Genomic DNA, 20,736 nt, shown 5'->3' on the forward strand with positions numbered 1-20,736 from the left:
CAGACTTTCCTGCCCCGGCTGGCTTTGAACCGAGATCCTCAGATCTCAACCTCCTGGGTAGCTAGGATTACAGGCGTGAGCCACCGGCGCCCGGCCCAAAAGCTCTTTTTTAAAAGTATCTTTCTGCTTGATGCCAGTGGCTCATGCCTGTAAAAATAGATACTTAGGAGGGTTAAGATCTGAGGATCTAGGCTCCTGGACTGCCAGGAAAACAAATCTAGTTCATCTGGGTTAACCAGCAAAAAGCAGGAAGTAGAACTATGGTTCAAGTGGTAGAGTGCCAGCCATAAGTGAAAAAGCTAAGATCACTAGTCTCTTGAGTTCAATCCCCAGTACTGGCTTGTGTACACACTCACCCCCCCCCCCCACACACACACAGTTATCCTTTTGCTTAAGTTTGGTAATAGATAATGTGCATGGTCAAAATGTCACAAGCAGTTGTGAGTAGAGAAAAAGATATCTCCTACCTCACCTTTTTGCTCTGATGGCCCATCCCAAAGAAACTGCTCTCCCCACTCCTGTGTGTGCAAATGTCTATACACCACATCTTTTAAAATATGTGCATCACACTGTAGATGGAGTTGTTCCTGGCTTAGAAATGGTTCCACAGGAAAAATGGTTCCATAGAATAACTTTGGTTTTTTTTAACTTGTGTATAATGCTCCACCATATGGATAAACTGTAGTTTAGTGTAGACGTAAAAGGTTTAAGCCTATTCTGCTGTTACAAAATGACCTTGTGGTGCTTTTTACAAATGTGTATCTGAGTGAAAATAATCTGGAAGGTAAGTTTTCAGGAACTGCTGCTGGCCACAAGTGCATAGAGTTAAATGCTGACTCATGTTCCTGTATGTCCCACAGAGGTAGGTGTGTGTGTGTGCTGGTCCTGGGGCTTGAACTTGGGGCCTAGGCATTATCCCTGTTAGATGCACATACATACATACATACATACATACAAACATACATACTCAAGGCTAGCACTCTACCAGTTGAACTATAGCTCTATTTCTGGCTTTTTTGGTGATTAGCTGGAGATGAGTCTCTCATGGGCTTTCCTGCCTAGGCTGGCTTTGATCTCAGCCTCCTAAGTAGCTAGGATGACAGGCATGAACTACTGGTGCCCGGCCTGATACAAAACATTGTAATAGTGCTTGTACATAATGTGAGACACAGAAGGTGGCTCAGGTCATGCATTACCTCTGCTCATTCTTTTTTTTTGGGGGGGGGTCAGTCGTGGGGCTTGAACTCTGGGCTAGGGCACTGTCCCTGAGCTTTTCAGCTCAAGGTGAGCGCTCTACCACTTGAGCCACAGCACCACTTCCAGTTTTTGGGTGGTTTATTGGAGATAAGAGTCTGACAGACTTTCCTGCCTGGGCTGGTTTTGAACCGTGATCCTCAGATCTCAGCCTCCTGGGTAGCTAGGATTACAGATGTGAGCCACCAGCACCGGGCTCATTCATTTCTTTTGGAGTCGTGGACACTGGCACATGCATCCTAAATGGTTCCTCATGATTACATGAAACAAGGAAGCCTTGGGAATGAGGTATTTGAAGAATTTCCTAATCCTCACAATACCCCTATGATGCAGGTGTTTGGGGCTTGTTTTACAGATCACAAAATGCGCAAGAGATCAGATAACAGCTGGGGATTTCCCAGCTGGTGAGTGGTAGAGCTTAGATTCCTTTTCCTTGGCCTCCATGTCCCCTTTGTACTTCAAGATGAAGCAGATCTGTGGCTAGTCTTCCTCTGGCTAACCATGGGTCCTCTTCTTGTAGCCCCTCCCTGCTAACCCCCTGGCCACAGCTCTCTTTCCAAGAGAGGGTGAGGCTGTCCTGGGTGTGGTAGGAGGGACTCTTTTCTTGGGTTTTTCCCAGTTTGGCACTTCCTTCTCCATGGCTCACCTCAGGCCCTGGGTACCTCAGAGGCTGGTATTCCCCCAACCCCCATCATTGAGAGTCTCCAGGAAAGAAAGGTCTGACATCACTGGAGCCCCCATGAAGGCACTTGGTGTGTTTGGGATAAGTCCCTAACTGCTGAGGGTGACGTCATAGACAGCATCCATGTGACCCCACAGAGTTCCTCAAAGAGGAAGCTCAGGCCAGAGCCTTTATCCACAGCTCAGCCTGTGGCTCTGATGGCAAAATGATAGGCTGTTCTGGAGAAGGGAAAAGAGGCAAATTTAATGAAAATGTATAGCTCTTCTTATGGTAGGAATCCTGGAAATAGGGCAGGCCTTATGTACTGCTTATTTCAAATACTGGCCTTGCAAAATTCTAGTGCATCTGAAGACTTTGAAAGCTCTTGTAATATTGTAACTGCAGTTGAGCCTCCCCAGAATTTTGAAGAAGGCACATCGTTGTTCAGTTTCTTGTTTATAAGATGATGTTGCTTTAACTGGGGAAATTAAGTTCATCCCATGTTCTAACTTGCAGGACTTGTGATTCTAGCTGTGTCTTTGAGTGCAATGATGGATTTTCAGTGAACTCATGGCAAGATTTCAGAGACTGTGTGTGGCTCTCAAACTAAACCAGTAGTAGTCTGGGTGTTACTGGTTGTAGACCTGGCTTAAAAGACTGTAATTTCAAACTCGAGTCCGAGAAGAAGCTGGACATCAATGGCTCACACCTGTAATCCTAGCTACTCAGGAGGCTGAAATCTGAGGATCAAGGTTTAAAGCCAGCCTGGGGAAGAAAGTCCATGATATTCTTATCTCCATAACCACCAAAAAGCCAGAAGTGGAAATGTGGCTCAAATGGTAGAGTGCTAGCTAGCCTTCAGCCAAAGTGTTCAGGGACAGCACCCAGGCCTTGAGTTCAAGCTCCAAGACCAGCACGCGAGCGTGCACACACACACAGGGACTTTTTGAAGTGGACAGAAATTGGAAAGCCCATTCTGAGCCGTAAAGACAGCAGGCAACTTTTCCTCTTGGAGGCCTGATTGATTTCAAATGCAGATCTTCATGTTGCACATCCATCTTAAAACACCTTTCCAATACAGATCAATTCAAAGGCCCAATTTTAGAAATTCTATTAGGGAGCAATACGATGAGTGAGCCAGGGACATGAATTTTTAATCAGCAAGTCTGTTTTAGGTGACTTGAAGACACTGCCATCATTAGCCAGGCGCCTGGGGACACAGGCGGGGCAGCCTCTCCGATTCATAACACACTGCAGCCCCACAGCCTGTTCCAGCTGGTTCTCAGGAGCACTGATTGTTCCTGAGGATAATTCTAGTGAGTGAGTATACATCAAAGACAAAGCTGGGACTGGCAGCAGTTGCCCACTGTTTTCATAAACAGAACCAAAGACCTGGGTACATGCTCTAGGTTGCTGCTAACACAGGTTTTGCAAAGATTCAGTTTAGCTTTAGAGATCGACAGAATAGCTTGTGATTTCTCAAGCATGGGTGTGCAAGACCTCTGCAAAGCCCCGAGGGCTGCACAAAGCAGGTGCCTTACCTGGGGCATTTCCAAGGCTTTCATGATGGCTGAGAAAGAATACAGATCTCCCATGGCATCTTTCAGCTCCACTGCCACCTGGATGATCCTGTCGAGGGTGGCCGCTCGGTCCTCCAGGGTGCCCGTGCAGCCCAGAATGTCCACGGCAATCCCGATGGCCATCGTGTTGTGTCTGAGAGGGAGGAGGTCATGGTCAGCCTTGGGTCAGTGAGACTGGGAGAAAACAACACCAAATGCACCAGAAACAGGGCTGTGTGTGTGTGCTGATTGCTGTACAATGTGCTGGCAGGTCCGTTTGAAAGGCTGATCTCCAAGGAGGCCATCCACGAGTGGGATGTGCCAGGGTTAGACAGTCAAAAGCAAGACGCTCTCAGGGCCAAGTTCAGCCCTGGATCTGGGGACAGGAAGAGGAACTCTGGGGGCAGTGCTGCGCAATAAGTGTCTGTGGTTGCTTGGCCTCTACCCCCACCACCAGAAATCCAAAGAGACACCAGGATCCCTCCATACACATAAAGCGTCTGTGCCCTGAGGCGCCACAAGCACTGAACCACCTGGGAAAGGAAAGGCCAGAAACATGAGAGGACCGTGCTTGATCCAGGAAAGAAAGGCACTCAGATGGATTTCTGCAGCCCCAATCAAGAGGCCACCATGTGAATGGAGCGGTAAAGGCAGATTGAATAGCTACTGGGCAGTAATCTGCTATCTGTTCAGACCCTAATAAAGTCAGAATCTTAATTCCCCCAACAATCTTTCCTTTTCTTGTCTCAAACTCCATGGGTCAACCTCCCAGACCCAGGGCAGGAAGCAGGGGGAGCTTTTCTATTAGTGGCAATAAAACTACTATGAATAGGGGTCAGTTGGTGGCAGGAAGCACACTTAGGCTGTAAATCCAGGCCCAGGGCGGGAATTACCCAAATTAAATTTGTCCCGGGCTGCCGGACAAGGGGTGGAGGTAACTTTATAGCTGTCGTTATTTAAACACGTCAGGCCTTCGAAACTCTGGAATTGCATTCAGCTGTGAACGTTCACAGCTGAACATGCAGCTGTGTGGTACACGGAAGATGCTTTTGGCTCCGTGTAGCTGGGGTAGATGGCTGGGGTGCTAAGTGAAAAGTCAAGGGTGTTTCATATTTGAGTCTCAAAGGGAAGAGAATGATGTTATTCCATAACTCAGGACTCTGTGGCCCTGGCCTTCACTTAGCACACGGTAATCAAACCACACCCTAGGTGCAGCAGGATCACCCCTACAAGTCATTCATTCTTGGGCAGGAAACAAGCTGAGTGAGACTCCCCACAAACAACAATCAGGGAGAAGAAAAAGCAAGGGATGTTAACAAAAGTGCAGCCAGGAAACAGCCAAGAGAAAAGCTCCAAACCTGACTACAGCCTGGCCCAGAACCCATGCCCACATTCACCCAACAATACTGGGAAATAAGGCTCAGGTTCATTAGGCCTCAAACCTGGGGACATTTCAGGCCATGCTGCCTCTCAGGAGAGGTGGAGCAAAGGAGGTGTGATCATTCCAACAACAGACGGGAAGTCAGGGTAACAGAGGACAGGTCCCTGTACAAGGAAAAAAAGGCTAACCTCTAGAAGCTTTCTTAGGAAAAGTAGAGCAGTTTGGAAGTTAGGTCTGTAATTTCCCACAGCCTTACACCCTGGGCGTGCCCGAACAAAGTCTGCTAGCCTCTTTATCCTTGGTCCTCCCTCACCATCCTGATGTGGTTGACTGGAGGCATCTACGGCTATGGGGCCTGGGTGCTCTCCCTGAGCTCTTTTGCTCAAGAATGCTCTATCAGTTTGAGCCACAGCCCCACTTCCAGTTTTCTAGTGGTTGAGATAAGAATTTCATGGGACTTTCCTGCCTGGTTTGGCTTTGAACACCGATCCTCAGATCTCAGCCTCCTGAGTAGCTAGGATTACAGGTGTGGGCCACCAGTGCCTGGCTCTAGGTTACTCTTTAGGTATATGTTTACCATTTGTGGTAGTCATTCAGTGTGAAATGCAGCATTATCTTTCAGAAGCTACCAACCATTAGCACGTGCAACTTAGACTTAAAGTAGGAAATTTAAATGTTCTTCCCCAGGTAAATTAACCACATTTTAGGTGCTCAATAAGCCAACTGCCTGTGCCTAGCTACTTCTATCATTGCCAGCTCTATTAAGGATATTCCTGTCCTGTTCTGTCCTTCCCTGTCCTTGCCTAGCCAGTGCTGTGATCAAGAATATCATAGAAGCCCGGCGCTGGTGGCTCACGCCTGTAATCCTAGCTACTCAGGAGGCTGAGAACTGAGGATCGCGGTTCAAAGCCAGTCCGGGCAGGAAAGACTGTGAGACTCCTATCTCCAATAAACCACCAGAAAACTGGAAGTGGCGCTGTAGCTCAAGTGGTAGAGCGCTCGCCTTGAGCTGAAGAGCTGAGGGACAGCGCCCAGGCCCAGAGTTCAAGCCCCACGACCGACAAAAAAAAAAAAAAATCATAGCTCTGGGGACACCAGTCATGGTCACTGGGTCATTGAGCAGAAAACTTAAGATATCTTGTGCAAATTAGCTGTGTGTGTGTGTGTGTGTGTGTGTGTGTGTGTGTGTGTGTGTGTGTGTGTGTGTGTGTGTGTGTGTGTGTGTGTACTGTCAAAAAGGGCAGAAAACTTAAGATATCTTGTGCAAATTAGCTGTGTGTGTGTGTGTGTGTACTGTCAAAAAGGGCAGAAAACTTAAGATATCTTGTGCAAATTAGCTGTGTGTGTGTGTGTGTGTGTGTGTGTGTGTGTGTGTGTACTGTCAAAAAGGGCAGAAAACTTAAGATATCTTGTGCAAATTAGCTGTGTGTGTGTGTGTGTGTGTGTGTGTGTGTGTGTGCTGTCAAAAAGGCCAGTTCCTGTGACAATAGGTAAATCTAGTCTTTGGTCATGGAGCTTGAACTCAGGGCTGGGGTGCTATCTCTGATCTTTTTCACTCAAGGCTGGTATGCTACCACTTTGAGCCACAGCACCACTTCCAGTTTTGTAGTGGTTAATTGGAGATCAGAGTCTTACAGATTTTTCTGTCCAGTCTGGCTTTGAACTGTGATTCTCAGATCTCAACCTCCTGAATAGCTAGGGTAACAGGTGTGAGCCACTGGTGCCCAGGCCAAGTCTTTTTTTTTTTTAAATTGTGAAAATACTGTACAGAGGGGTTACAATTACATAGGCAAGATATGGCTAAGTCTTTTTTTGGGGGGGGAGGGGTCAGGTTGTGGGGCCTGAACTCTGGGCCTGGGCGCTGTCCCTCAGTTCTTCAGCTCAAGGCTAGCACTCTACCACTTGAACCACAGCACCACTTCCGGCCTTTTTTTTCCTGCTTATATGGTGCTGAGGAATTGAACCCAGGGCCTCATGCATGCAAGGCAAGCACTCTACCACTGAGCTACCTTCCCAGCCCGTCTAAGTCTTATACCTTTTAAAAATATGCCTCACTCAGGTACTCAGGGCCTAAGACTTTCTGAGCCCTGGCACCCCTGACCTCCCTCATTAGTCCATCCCTTAAAGAAATTGTTGAGAATTTGTTCTTCCCAACCTTTCCCAGCTCCCATTTAATTTCTCAAGCAACCTTAAGCTCCAAAGTGACAAAGGCATGCATTTCATGAGTCAGCCAGAGGCGGTAGAAGATCTCCGAGGCTCCAGGCTGGCCAGACAGCAGCAGAACGCCAGTCTCACCATCCACCTTGGTGTTCTTGTCCCTGGCTCTTCTAGGTGTTACTCCAGGAAATCTTGGGCTTCTGAGAAGAGCCTCCAGTACCAAGCACAAACCTTGGACTGACAGGCCCCTGGGGCAGGGGCCTGCATGGAGTTGAAAGGATGGGAAATTTGGCCAGCGTTGCTTACCTTTCCATGATGTCCAGGCGCAGCTGGTGCCCATGAGGCAAGGTGATGAGTTCCAGCCCTGAGCTCACGCCCATGTTCCTCTTCATCTCTTCTGAGACTTCGAGTATCCTAGCAACCTGTGGGAGGCCAAGTTCAAATTCACTGGGTTAGAAGAGGGGATTTCTTTCCATGTGATGAACCTTTTCTTTTCTTTTCTTTTCTTTTTCCTTTGTCGGTCATGGGACTTGAACTCTGGGTCTGGGCACTGTCCCTGTACTCTTCAGCTCAAGCTGAGCACTCTACCGCTTGAGCCACAGCATCACTTCCAGTTTTCTAGTGGTTAATTGGAGATAAGAGTCTCATAGCTGGGCACCAGTGGCTCACGCCTGTAATCTAGCTACTCAGGAGGCTGAGATCTGAGGATCACGGTTCAAAGCCAGTCCGGGCAGGAAAGTCCGTGAAACTCTTATCTCCAGTAAACCACTAGAAAACCGGAAATGGTGCTGTGGCTCAAGCGGTAGTGTGCTAGCCTTGAGCTGAAGAGTGCACGGACAGCACCCAAGCCCAGAGTTCAAGCCCCACAACCAACAAAGACTCTCACAGACTTTTCTGCCTGGGGGCTGGCTTTGAACCATGATCCTCAGATCTCAGCCTCCTCAGTAGCTAGGATTACAGGCATGAGCCACTGGTGCCCTGCCATGTGATGAATCTTGCTGGTGCTGGCGCCAGCTAGATTCATCACATGGCAAGGAATCCCCTAACCTGGACCACTAGAGAGAGACTTTAATTGTTGAATGTATGAACAACTATGCCTAAAAGTATGATTCTTATATGATATTTGGGTTAACTTAAACACACACACACACACACACACACACACACACACAGAGATATAAAGCTGAAAGGGAAACTCCTAAACTGGTCTACAGGTTTGTCATGTGTTATCCAGCAAGAGAACAATTTAGTTGCTTGAAGCTGGATCCTGCCAGCAGCAGGAAGGCCCTCCCCTGCGGAGGAGCAGTGGAATCCCACCCACGCTGGCGTCAGCCCCAGGCTTTGCCATTCATGTTCTCACTGCACAACCATGGCTGGCTGCTGTTGCCCTTAACGATGCCTCTCCTGGGTGCAGCTCACATGCTGTATGTCTGGAAACTATTAAAAACGTATGTAGTGATTAAAAACCCTATGGTCTCAAACATACCCGTGGCCGCCTCCTGAGAGGGTTTCCTTGAAAGAAAATTCTCTTGTTCCAAGCAGCCCTCACCACATCTCGATTCTACTCTGCAATCCCAGTTTCTCAAAATCAGGCACTTAGTTGGCCATCGGCTGATACGCTATACCAGAGTCAGCTCCGAAAATGGGGCTAAGCAAATCTGGACAGTTCCTCGCCTGCATCTGGTGGGCTGCCTTCCAGTATAATGATCCCAGGCATCTGAGCAGTGCAGATGTGCATAATAGACCGCAAAGGAACATCTGGAAGTCCAGCTGGTGTTATTAACCCTGACCTTTTAACTTCTGTGGTTGAGCAAAGGAAAACCGCTGTCCACCCTGGGAAAGAAGCCTGCAGGACTGGCTGCCCAGGGGCGGACATCAGAATGCAATGCAGAATCCACATTGCATTCTCAATTCCGCCCACTGGCCTCAGTTTCCCCTTTTGTAACACAACTACTAAGTTCACCTCTCTTGAGGACTTTGCAAATGAGTTAAAAAAAAAAAAGTCCAACCCCCCAAAAGCTATTTGAAAATCTAAGTTGTGACTCACTACTGGGAAGGGAAGGTTCTGGCTGGATCTTAGCAAAGAGACTTAACACCTTAGCACCCTGCCTAGGGGCAGCTCCAAAAACAGGCCTCACTTCTGAAAAGAGAAAAAAAAAAAAAAAAAACCCTAAACTGAGCCACTGTAGATGGACTGTAATTGTTTTTTGTTGTTGCTTTTTTTTTGGTCGGTTGTGGGGCTTGAACTTAGGACCTAGGTGCTGTCCTGAGCTCTTTTGTTCAAAGCTAGTGCTCTACTACTTTGAGCCACAACTCCACTTGCCAGTTTTCTGGTGGCTCATTGGAGGTAAGAGTCTTACAGACTTTCCTGCCTGGGCTGGCTTTGAACTGAGATCCTCAGTTCTCAGTCTCCTGAATAGCTTAGGGTTACAGGCATGAGCCACCAGTGCCCAGCTTGAATTTCTTTGTGAGCATCCATGTTTGAAAGAAGGATTTTTGTTTTGTTTTGTTTTTGGGTCCAGTCGTGAGGCCTGAACTCAGCCTGGGCGCTGTCCCTCAGCTCTTCAGCTCAAGGGTAGCGCTCTACCACTTGAGCCACAGTGCCACTTCCAGCTTTTTTCTTTTTGCTTATGTGGTGCTGAGGAATCGAACCCAGGGCCTCATGCATGCAAGGCAAGCGCTCTACCACTGAGCCACCTTCCCAGCCCGAAAGGATTCTTACATGGTATTTGAGTTATATTTATGCGTGAGTACACGCGTCTAGGCAGTGGTCCTGTCAGAGGTTTCTAGCCTGTATCTCGAGTTCTAATCCCTAGATTTCAAGGTTGGACATTGATTTGGTTTTGTTCTGGAATTATTAGCAGCATTCTGGGGTCCCAATTTTGTCTCCAATTTGTCTCCTACGTCACTATGTCGTCTCTGGGTCCCTTTCCTGACTCTGCACCCACACATCTTGGCTGAGCTACAAACCAAGGTGACTCAGAGCCCAACTGCAGGACCTAGGTTAGGTGTCAGGACTCACAGAGGAAGGAGCACTTACACAGTACTTATGGCAGGCTGAGTCCAGCAGGATGGGGGGGGCGGGTGGCGAGGCCCCTGACAAGGCGTCCCTGCCTCCCAGTCTTGTCACCCTAGCTGCTGAATCTCCGAGTTCACCCATTCCTCTTCGTCCCACTGCCTCAGAGGCTGCTGCGTGGACCCACGGCCCAGTCCTCCCATGGGGCCTTCTAGAATGCAGTAAGATCACCTGGCCTGATCATCGTCTCTGCCCGCAGTACAGAAGACTCAGATCTGCACCCCTATTTCTATGGGTCTGTCCCTCAGTTACTGGTAAAGTGTTTTGCTGGCAGAGACCTAGTGTGAACCCAGAGGTAAAAGCTTAGGAACTGTGAAAGGGAGACCACCAGGCCCTCCCTATTCTACCCAGTCCTCATCTTTGTTTTATTTTGTTCCGGTCGTGGGCCTGAACTCTGAGCCTGGGTGCTGCCCCTCAGCTCTTCAGCTCAAGGCTAGCGCTCTACCACTTGAGTCAGTGCCACTTCCGGCTTTTTTTTTTTTTTTTGCTTATGGGTGCTGAGGAATCGAACCCAGGGCCTCAGGCATGCAAGGCAAGCGCTTTACCACTGAGCCACCTTCCCAGCCCCCGGTTCTCATCTTTGATCTGCGCGTCTCCATATACACTTCCTGCTGCTGCCACAATCTTCCTACATTCACCTGCCAGCTATGCAGACTTCCAAACATATCCCAGACCCTCTCTGCCCCTACCCCTCACCCAAGGGACCACAGCTCCTGTGGGACAGTGGTTCAAGTTCCCAAATCACCAAATCTTGTCTCTGTCTCTCTTTCCTTCTGCCAGTCCTGGGACTTGAACGCAGGATCTAGCTGCTGTCCCTGGGCTTTTTTTTGCTCAAGGGTAGAGCTCTACCACTTACAGCACATCTCTACTTCTTGCCTTTTGATGCTTAATTGGAGTGAAGAGTCTCATGGCCTTTCATGTCCAGGCTGGCTTTGAACCATATTCCTCAGATTCGCAGCCTCTTGAGTAGCTAAGATGACAGGTGTGAGCCACCGGCACCTGGCTACTGTCCCTTTTTACCTCACCCCAGTATGGTCCCCTTCAAGGAAGGGGCTAGCCTGGTATACCACACATGCCCCATCTAGGCTGAAGACCTAACATAATCATTGCTTAGACACATGGTAGGCCAGGCACAGTGCCCAGGGCATTACACGTATCATTTCACTTCGTCTTCACCTGGGAGAGCTCGAATCTGGTCTACCTGGTGGGAACAGAGAGAGCCAGCCATGCAGCTGAGGTGGCAACTGTGGGAGTCAGGCAGTTCAGGCCCAGGGGCCACGCTCTGAAACCACTGGGCCTCACTGGGCCAAGACAAGCAGGTGGGAGAATGGCTGAGTTCCAGAAGCACAGGGGTGGCCAGCGCCTGCACACAGGGTTGGCGGGGCTCCCAGCTCCTAACCAGGCCCCGAAGGGGGAGAGGACCAGCCTCCACCAGCCAGGCAGGGCCAACACAGCCCTCATGACCACCCATTGTTCTGTTGGCCTCCATGAGCATCTGCACCCAGGCTGTAGGCATGGGCGGGAATGGGCATGTGGGCCCCAGATGCTGCCCTCTACCCGCTCCTGGCACCTGGTGGCCCTTTCTGGCCACATTTGAGGAGGGGAACGCCTTTCTTGTTAGGAAGCCTGGTTCTAGGACAAGAACAGGAAGTAGTGGAGGAAGAGGGAGGGCTGCACATGGCCCCAGGCTTCGGTGGGGCTGGCTCCTCCTCACTTTCTGGGGACCCTCTCAGGGACACCCAAAGACAGATGGCACGCTGTCCAATTGAGATCAGGTTCAGTTCCCACTCAGGCTCTAGTTTCATGGCTGTCAAAGACTATGGGAAGGTTCAAGACTTCCTGCAAGGGGCAGGCATCTCCTCCTCCCGCCTAGACTATCAACAAGCTGTTCAGTCATCGGGCGCGTTTCCAGCAGGAGCTTCCTGTATGGAAGTCAGGCAGGTTCCCAGCCGGCTACAAGGAAGAGTGTCACCTCTGGCCTATTCGCATGGCCCTTCGCTCAGATCCGGGGCCCAGTGGGAAGGACTTGCTGGTCAGAAATCCTCAATCCTTTTTACCTTTGGACAGGTTACCTCAAGTGAAGTTAAGAGTTTGACATAGCACCTGGCCAACGGAGTCTGCAAGCCTTACTTTTCTAGAGCGGCCATTTCCTGGCTTCATTCTCAGGGCTTGCTTAGTAGCCCCCACCCCCCTCCAGGCTGAGCAATGGAGTATGCTGGTTACTGGTGGTTGTCTCCAGAGGGGACTTTTTGCTCTCAGGGCAATCAGTAATTACCTAATAGCTGGCCCCCTTAGCAGCTCTGTGGATTCCTTAATCAACTGCAGAACTTCCGCAGAGTCCTCAGGGGCTGGATTTCTAGACATGATTCCTGACTTGGGAAGAAAATCCAGTTCTTAAATAAGCCCTGACCTTTGAAGCTGACGGAGTTTCCTTACCTAGAATTAAAAGGGGCTTTAAATAATTTTTTAAAAGGCTTTAAATTTCACTGAGGCCTTATCAAATACCAAGGGACAAACTAGACTTCAGTGGCTCACACCCGTAATCCTAGCTACCCAGGAGACTGAGATCTGGGATCTGGGTTCAAAGCCAGCCTGAGCAGGAAAGCCTATGAGATTGTTATCTCCACTAAACCACCACCAAACAAAAAAAAAAAGCCGGAAGTGAAGCTGTGGTTCAAGTGATAGAGCACTAGCCTTGAGCAAAAGAAACTCAGGAACAGAGTCCAGGCCCTGAGTTCAACCCCCAGGACTGGTGCACAGGAGTCATCTCAGCCTGTGACACATATGATCTAGAAATTTCTCTCTGAAGGATAAGTCTCCTTGGAAACTACCTGTGAACAAAATGTCACCCAAACCTGAAAAAACTATTTCCTGTCAAAAGTAACTATGATATTCAGATACTGGTGGCCCTCCACTGTAATCCCAGCTTACTCAGGAGGCTGAGATCTGAGGATCATGGTTCAAAGCCAATCTGGGGAGAAAAGCCTGTAAGACTCTTTATTTCCAATCAATGCAGGAAAAGTTTAGAAGTGGAGATGTGATTCAAGTGGTAGAGATCCAGGCTTGAGGCAGAAAGTGAAAATAAGAGTATGAGGCCATGAGTTGAAGCTCTAGTACTGGCAGCCATGCCAACGTGCACACACACATACATACACAGGGTCCATGACGACAGCACATGTATTCAGTCTTACGGCATGTCAGCCATGATGGGTTGTTTAATGAAAGACTGGGTGTGGAATAGTATCTCCAGGTCAGTGCAGGGTGTGGTGAGCAAGGGGTGTTTACATGTATGTATGAGTGGAGCAAATGATGATAATGTAACATTTTCACATGCACCAAGCGTTAATCAATGGAGAGCACCAGGAAGCTGCATTTTTGTGTGATGTGTCTTTTCACCTAATCTGCCATCTTACTATTTTTTTACATTGAGTAATTGTTAAAAAAAAAAACACAACCCACAAACCCATCAAGGTAACGATCCTAAGGACCATTTTAGTGGCAACATACATGTATCATGCATATGTGTAATATATAATAAAAGTTTTTAAAAAGCAAGGCATGGCGGCTCCAGAAATGACATCCGCGTGTGGAATCTGCTCTCCTTTGGCTCCAGCTCAACCTGTTCTGAAGGGGGTTGAGGCCAAGGGAGAAGCTCTAAGGGGAGAAGCCCACAGGGGAGGAGGATTCTGCAGCAGCGCCAGTCACCAGCAGGAGTGGGCGCAGGGGTCCCAGCCCTGGGCTCAGTCTGTCCAGGGTGAAGTTTCTAAGCTTCTGTTGGACAAAGGTTGCCCAAGAATGGTTCCCACCCTGTAAACCAATCCCACACCTGTGTTAGGGTCAGACTTCTCTGAGCAAAGCACCTCAGTGGCAAGGTACAGAGAGGCCAGCCAGCTAGCCAGACAGACACAGACAGACTCCCTGTGAACTCTCAGAAGACAGGGGAGGGGAACGGATCACGCACCTTGCAGTCCATGCTCAGCATGTGCTGGGCGATGAGCTTGGGCTCGTGCTGGGTGAACAGCTCTTTTGCACGCTTCAGCATGGCTGTTTCCAGGGGTTTGTTCTCCGGAGGGAGGAGCTTGGATTCAAAGTCATTGGGCCTGAATGAGGACACGGTCTCCATGATGGGCTTCACAAACTCTGCCCTGTCCTCCTGTGTCACCGCTGGCTCCCAAGGCCCAGCTCCATCATCCCCATCAAGAATCAAGTAGTTGATACCAGAGTTCCGGGGACCCGGCACTCCATTCTGCCTGGCTGTCAGCAGCTCCGCCTGGCTGCCCGTGGTCCCCAAGGGCAGCTTTGTTCCTCGGTCACAGCCGGTGGCAAAGGCTGGGTTCAGCTCACAGTAGTTGGCGTCGGAGTTGAGCCAGGAGGATGGAGAGGGCGGTGGCTTGAGGAAGGGCACCTTGCAGGGCTTCGGGGGTGGTTTGGGGCACAGCTGGCTGTCAGATCCCCGCAGAGCCTCCCCCGCCCTAGTGTCCAAGGAGACCCTCCGGATCAATGCTGGACTCAAGCTGGGCTCGCTTCCAGTCCTGAACACTGGTGAGTTTGGACAAGGGCTCGTGTCCATGCCCGGGCACTGGGGAGGCAGCTTGCCACCTGTGGAGGAGAAGCGAAGGGCAGGGAAAGATTAGCTGCGTGGAGAACGGGAAACAAACAAAACTCAGGTGACAGCTGCCCAGCCTGCCACTACATGCTGGTGGAACACAGTGGGCCTGCCCCTCACCTGGACTTCTCTGAGAGTTAACAAGGCCCCATACCACATTTTTTGGGGGGGGGGGCAATCCTATAAAGTCTCTCTCTCTCTCTCTCTCTCTCTCTCTCTCTCTCTCTCTCTCTCTCTCTCTCTCTCTCTCTCTCTCTCTCTCTCTCTCTCTCTCTCTCTCTCTCTCTCTCTCTCTCTCTCTCTCTCTCTCTCTCTCTCTCTCTCTCTCTCTCCTAGGTTGGAACTAAGGTTCCGGGAGCTGTCTGTGAGCTCTCACGCCCAAGGCTGGCACTCTACTACTTCGGCCCAGCTCCACTTCTGGTTTATAGGTGGTGAATTGCAGATAGGAGTCTCATGAACTTTCCTACCCCAGCTGGCTTCAAATCGCAATCCTCAGCTCTCAGCTTCCTAAGCAGCTAGAATTCCAGGTGTGAGCCACCAGTGACTAGCATCTTTCTGTGGTCACCAAGGTTGGGAAACACAGGAAGACAATGGTGAGTAATGCAAGACTTTCTCACCCTAACAAACAGAAGTCTTAAAGGGCTCTGAGTCACTCTCCGCCAGAGCCAGGGCAGATCCCAGCCCATATTAACAGTTAGCTAGTGACCCAGGGGCTTGTCACAACCCCTGTGACAGTCAGATGACAGAAGCACTTGACAAAGGGGGCTCTCGGAAAATCAATCTGTGGTTCCGAGGAAAGTTATTTGTAAAAAGAACAAACTCCCTTCCCCCTCCCAGTCACATAACTGCTCACTGGATTTCCACACCCCTTCCTTATCACTCTTCTCCTCGTGGAAGGAGACCAGAGAAAGGCAGTTCCTGTGGACAGCTGCCGGGCCAGGCGGCCAGCCTAACCCAAAGTGGGGACCGAAGGAGTTAGCACCTTTTTTTTTTTTTTCCTTTAAAAACTGCCAGTTATCAAATGGACATCACAAAATCTGAGTTCAAATATGAGGTGACTCTCCTCCATTCACTTCTCTGCACCTCAGTTTCCTGAGATAATCAGGCCTGCTTGTAGTGTGCATAAAATAGGCAGCTGAGTGTTTGAAAACCAGAGTTGCCCCCAGTCCTTTCCCCTCCAGGCCACCGTCGTGGAGGTTTAAGACTTTTAGAAACTCTTGATGAAACAAGGCGGCCGCCTGAAGGAAATTGGAGCCACACTGTCGTTTCCCCCCCATCCCTCCCTGGCATTCCCACAGACCTACCGATTGGCAGGTGACTCTCCGACTGGTGAGCTTTGAGGACCAACGCCCGCCGGTCCTGCATGTGGTCCAGGCAGGCTGGCTGGCTGCCGCTCTTCTCTCTGTTCCTGAAGCCAAAGACAAAGCGGGCAGAACCGTGTCATTAAGTAGTAAAACCTTTAGGCAACGTCATGGAAAGTTAAGGGAAAAAAAAAAGCACTCAAAAACTCAACAACACAAACCCCAAACCCAGCAAATCAAAGCAACACAACTTGCCCAGAACGAGAGTACTTCACATACCCTAACAGTGAAGGAATGTTCACCGAGAAGGAATGACCGATAATAGGACCATTAATAAAGACCCACAGCCCCGGGACCGGCAGCTAAGTCCCAGGACGCCTCCATCCTCTTCAACAGAGCAGGGTAAGACTTTCACGATATCCTTTCTGGGGAAAATCTGATAAACTGGAAAGTGCACTTTTAACAGAGCCTAAAATAACTGGGAGAAAGACTTGTTGAAGGATGTGAGCATGCGCTTTCCATCATGCTTCAGTGTTGGCTGGAAGGAAGCTGTTTTTTTTTTTTTTTTCTCCATCACCCTGGACTGCGGTGACTCCCAAGGGAGGCTGTCACCCCATGCTCCTGAGTGCTGGGGGACCCCCTGACCAGTCCCTTCTTCCTGCTGTTAAAAAAAGCCACCAATCACCATGCACAGCGACCTCAGGGAAAGACGAAGGTGACCTTTGACACATCTGCCAGCATTGCTCCACTTGGGATCTTCTCTATCTAGCACCAGCATTTGGGGTCTGTCTCGCTAGAGGAAAAGGCACGGCACCAGGCAGGTTAGCATGAATGTTAGCTGGCCCGCCCAGAAGCAAACATTCTATGTCACAAAGATGGTGAAGGTCTTCTCCTACCTTTGCCAGCATCAAACAAACCAAATCATAAAACCCCCAAACTCCAAACAACAGAGATAGTCCAGCAACCGCTCAGAGATAAGGCAAGACACAGGGCAAATTCCAAAAGGAAATCGCTTCTGAGAAATGATATTTGAGTCGTGATTACAGAGGTCAGACTCCCGGGGCCTGGAGCTGGGCAGGCAGAACGAGACCTGGCTGACTGGGACAGCACACCTTTGCTGGAGCCTGGCCAGCCAACCAGAGGACCTGACGTCAGGGTGGGCGGGCCCCGAGCCAGGGCTGACGTCTGGGAGGGCAGGGCAGAGGACAGGCAGTCAAGGCCATCACTCATGCTCAGTCCACCCCCAGATCCACCTGTACATATTTCTGGGCCTGCAGGCTGAGAGATAATGGGGTTCCACATACCCATAGGGCTATCAGAGCAACAGCCAGGCCGTGTCAGGCCAGTTTCATCCACTTAGAGACTTCCACTACTTAGTCTTTTGTTTTATGTTGGAAAAAAAGAGGGTTTTGTTTTGTTTTTGCCAACAGATGGTTTCAAGATCTGAGGATCACAGTTCAAAGTGAGCGTAGGCAAAAAATCCATGAGACTTATCTCTAACTAATCACCAAAAAGCAGGAAAGGGAGCTGTGGCTCAAGTGGTAGTGTGCTAACCTTCAGTGGAAAAAGCTAATGGACAGCACCAGGGCTTGAGCTCAAGCCCCCATAATGGCACAAAAAAATAAAGGAGATTTAAATTTTTTATTTTCCATCTAAACCTTGGTGTGGTGGGTATTCTCAGAAGGCAGAGGCTGGGGGTTGAGAATTGAAGGCCTGCCTGGGTTGCGTAGTAAAACCCTGCCTCAAAACAACCAAAACTGCCAGGCGCTGGTGCCTCATGCCTGTCATACTAGCTACGCAGGAGGCTGAAATCTGAGGATCAAGGTTCAAAGCCATCCTGGGCAGGAAAGTCCATGAAACTCTTATCTCCAGTAAACCACTTAGAAAACCGGAAGTGGCGCTGTGGCTCAAGTGGTAGAGTGCTAGCCTTGAGCTGGAGAGCTGAGGGACAGCACCCAGGCCCAGAGTTCAAGCCCCATAACCGACAAAAAAACAACAACAAAACAAACACAAAAAAACAGCAGCAACAACAACAACAAATACTTTCCCAAAACGTGATTAAATGAATAAACTCTCACTCCAACTGTGACATTAACTCCCTGTCCCCTGGGGGCAAGCCATGCCCCCACTGCTCCTTAAGAGGTTAGAAGTTTCCCTTTCTGTTTTTTTGTTGTTGTTGTCAGTGGTGGTAGTCATGGGTCTTGAACTCAGGTCCTGGGTCACTATCCCTGAGCTTTTTTTGCTCAAGGCTAGCACTCTACCACTTTGAGCCACAGCTCCACTTCCAGTTTTCCGGTGGTTAATTGAATCTCACAGACCTTCCTGCCCAGGTTGGCTTTGAATGGCGATTCTCAGATCTCAGCCTCCAGAGTAGTAGCCACAGGCACCCAACCTCCCTTTATGTTTTCAGGGATCTCACCTCCAATTCCACTAAAAAGTAGAGGGTTTCTAAATAACCGCCTTCTCCTCCCCTGCGGATAATAATAATCAGGATCGTTAGCACTTTCCTAGTACTTATTGTATCTGCATTGTGTGAAGTGTTCTGCATGGCACACATTTAACCCTCACAGCTCCAGCTTTCTGGCTGAAGAAAAACAGGCCCAGAGAAGTTGAGGCCTTCATCTGGGTTTGCACAGTGGGCCAGGGGAGAGCCAGCATGGCAACCATGCTACTCCACAGCCCGAGATGCTGACTAACACGTACCGCGGGTTAGAGCACAGCTGGGGAAAGCACAGTGTAATTTGTGTGACTCACACAGTCCTCTATTTTGCAAAACTAATTTTTTTTTGCAGTATAGAAATGGCGGTTTATGACCTTTTTCCCCCTCCCAAAACAGACAGAAAACTAGCGAGTGGAATAAACGTGCTGGTTTATGTATAGAAGTTCAGAAACTGGGAGCCACAGCGCTCCCCAATCCTAGCCTCCCTCTCCAGCGGGCACAGGACGCCCAGCTCCGTGAAAGACAGACCCTGCACAAATCCAGGAAGCTGGCTCTGTGCTGAGGCCCTGGTTTTCCATCCTCAGCTCCTCCCCCAACTCTCCCCACAATCGACACATCCCAGACCTTCAGATCTCACCACCCCTGAGTCAGCCACCCATCCATCTGAGCCAAGCCTGAGTCCAAGTCTTCAAGTCCTGACTCGTGGCCACAGGCCATGAGCCCACAGCCTCTGCCCACTCTCCATCCCTTCTCTGGACCCACTGTCTCCAGACCAACATATCCGTTGTCTCCGGGCTCCTCTTACCCTTTTCTGTGTCCCTCTGTCTCCTTTGCGAACCCCTGGGCTAGGGAATAATTGTGTACAGCCACGTGACAGCTATTCCACTCACGGGGCACCCTCCCATCTTTTATTGTGTCTCTAGCATCAGCCTTGCTGCCTCACCCTCCCCCCTCAGTCCTGACACCCCCAAAGAGGCTCTCACCCACCTGAGGAGGTTTCCCTTCGGCAGGCTCTGCTCTCGGGCCTGGATGCCACCCATGGTGAGACTTAGCCTTTTGGCCACATCCAGTCTTCCTTCGGGGATGCCGCCTTCCCAGGCACGGCTCGGGGAGGTGCCATAGCGCTCCTCCAAGCACCGCAGGGGCACCGTCCTGTTGATGGGTTGGAAGATGATGGCGCCGCTCTGCTGGGAGATGGGCCGCCGGTTGCCCACATAGCAGCGCACCAGGCCTGGGATGGAGTCGAAGCTCTCCATCTCGAACTGGTACTGCACGCGGCTATAGGCCTCGCTGAGCCGCAGAATGGTCCGGTTGATCTTGAAGTGCTGAGCAAGGTTTTTCCACTGACAGGTCAGGACAAAGTTTCCGGGGCTGGACAGGGAGTCACGGACTAGGAAATCACCGTCTCGCTGCACAAGGTTTTCAGACACCTGTGGGCCCAAAGGGTACCAACAGAAGACAGCATGACCACCCCTTCTTCAGTCAGCCAAGGGTCAAATTCAAAGACCGCTACTGATAGGCATTGTGGTGTCCATCCATCATCCCAATACTGGAGAGGCTGACACAGGTGGATCCTAAGTTCAAAGCCAGCCTGGGCCATGTGGTGACAAAAAACAACTATTTAGTGAGCAGTGGGAATGTGCCCAGTGGTGACCATGTAGACACCCTCAGGGACCTTCTATTTTTAGTGCAATGCTTCAATCCTAGGATAAACAGCCACAGGCGTTGTATGTCAGACATTCGTGACATTAAGGAAAAGAAAATTGGGATGTGAGTGCTTGGGTGGGCTGTGCTTCAAAAGTGGGTGGTCAGGGGAGTACCCCAAACGACCCAGACCCAGACTGCAGGGATGGAAAGCAACAGAAAGTAAGAAAAGAGAAAATATGTGCCTGGTGGGTCTGATTTTCTCTCCCAAGCAGGGGAGGAAGAATGAGAGTGTTTTTGTCTCCAGAAGTTCTTCACTGAGTCCTGTCCTAAGACTCCTCTCTCCAGAGGGAGGAGGCCTTTGCAGACAGGGCTAGGGCACTTGGGGGGGAGGGGGATGAGGTGGATTCTGGACAAGGCAGCCACCCGATAGAAGGGTGGAACAAAGCCAGGCTGGGGTTCCTCATCTGAGTTATTGTGAGGACTATGGATCTGTAAATGCAACATGTGCAGATGAGTTGTAGTGGATGCTGGGATATGGCACTGCTGGTGGCACAGGAAGTATTTATCCTGTGCCTGGGTTTGTAGTCTGCGTCAGCGACATGACTGGACAAGTTACGTCATCTCTCTGGGGCTCTGTTATAGCATCAATAAAAT

General features: G+C 49.9%; 1 protein-coding gene across 4 annotated transcripts in view; it reads right to left on the reverse strand.

The window, feature by feature from the left end:
- The window catches only part of Bcar3 (BCAR3 adaptor protein, NSP family member), a 117,824-nt gene that overhangs the window by 4,826 nt on the left and 92,262 nt on the right, over positions 1 to 20,736 (reverse strand). For all 4 annotated transcript variants that reach the window (XM_070007702.1, XM_070007699.1, XM_070007700.1 and 1 more), the window contains 5 exons: positions 19,423 to 19,865; positions 15,999 to 16,102; positions 14,050 to 14,687; positions 7,319 to 7,434; positions 3,457 to 3,628 (listed from right to left, as the gene is read on the reverse strand). In XM_070007702.1, coding sequence (XP_069863803.1) covers positions 3,457 to 3,628; positions 7,319 to 7,434; positions 14,050 to 14,687; positions 15,999 to 16,102; positions 19,423 to 19,865 — 1,473 coding nt within the window. The remainder of the gene's footprint in view (positions 1 to 3,456; positions 3,629 to 7,318; positions 7,435 to 14,049; positions 14,688 to 15,998; positions 16,103 to 19,422; positions 19,866 to 20,736) is intronic.

The sequence above is a fragment of the Dipodomys merriami genome, unplaced genomic scaffold (genome assembly GCF_024711535.1).
Source record: "Dipodomys merriami isolate MVZ:Mamm:240054 unplaced genomic scaffold, mDipMer1.0.p SCAF_7, whole genome shotgun sequence".
NCBI lineage: Eukaryota > Metazoa > Chordata > Mammalia > Rodentia > Heteromyidae > Dipodomys > Dipodomys merriami.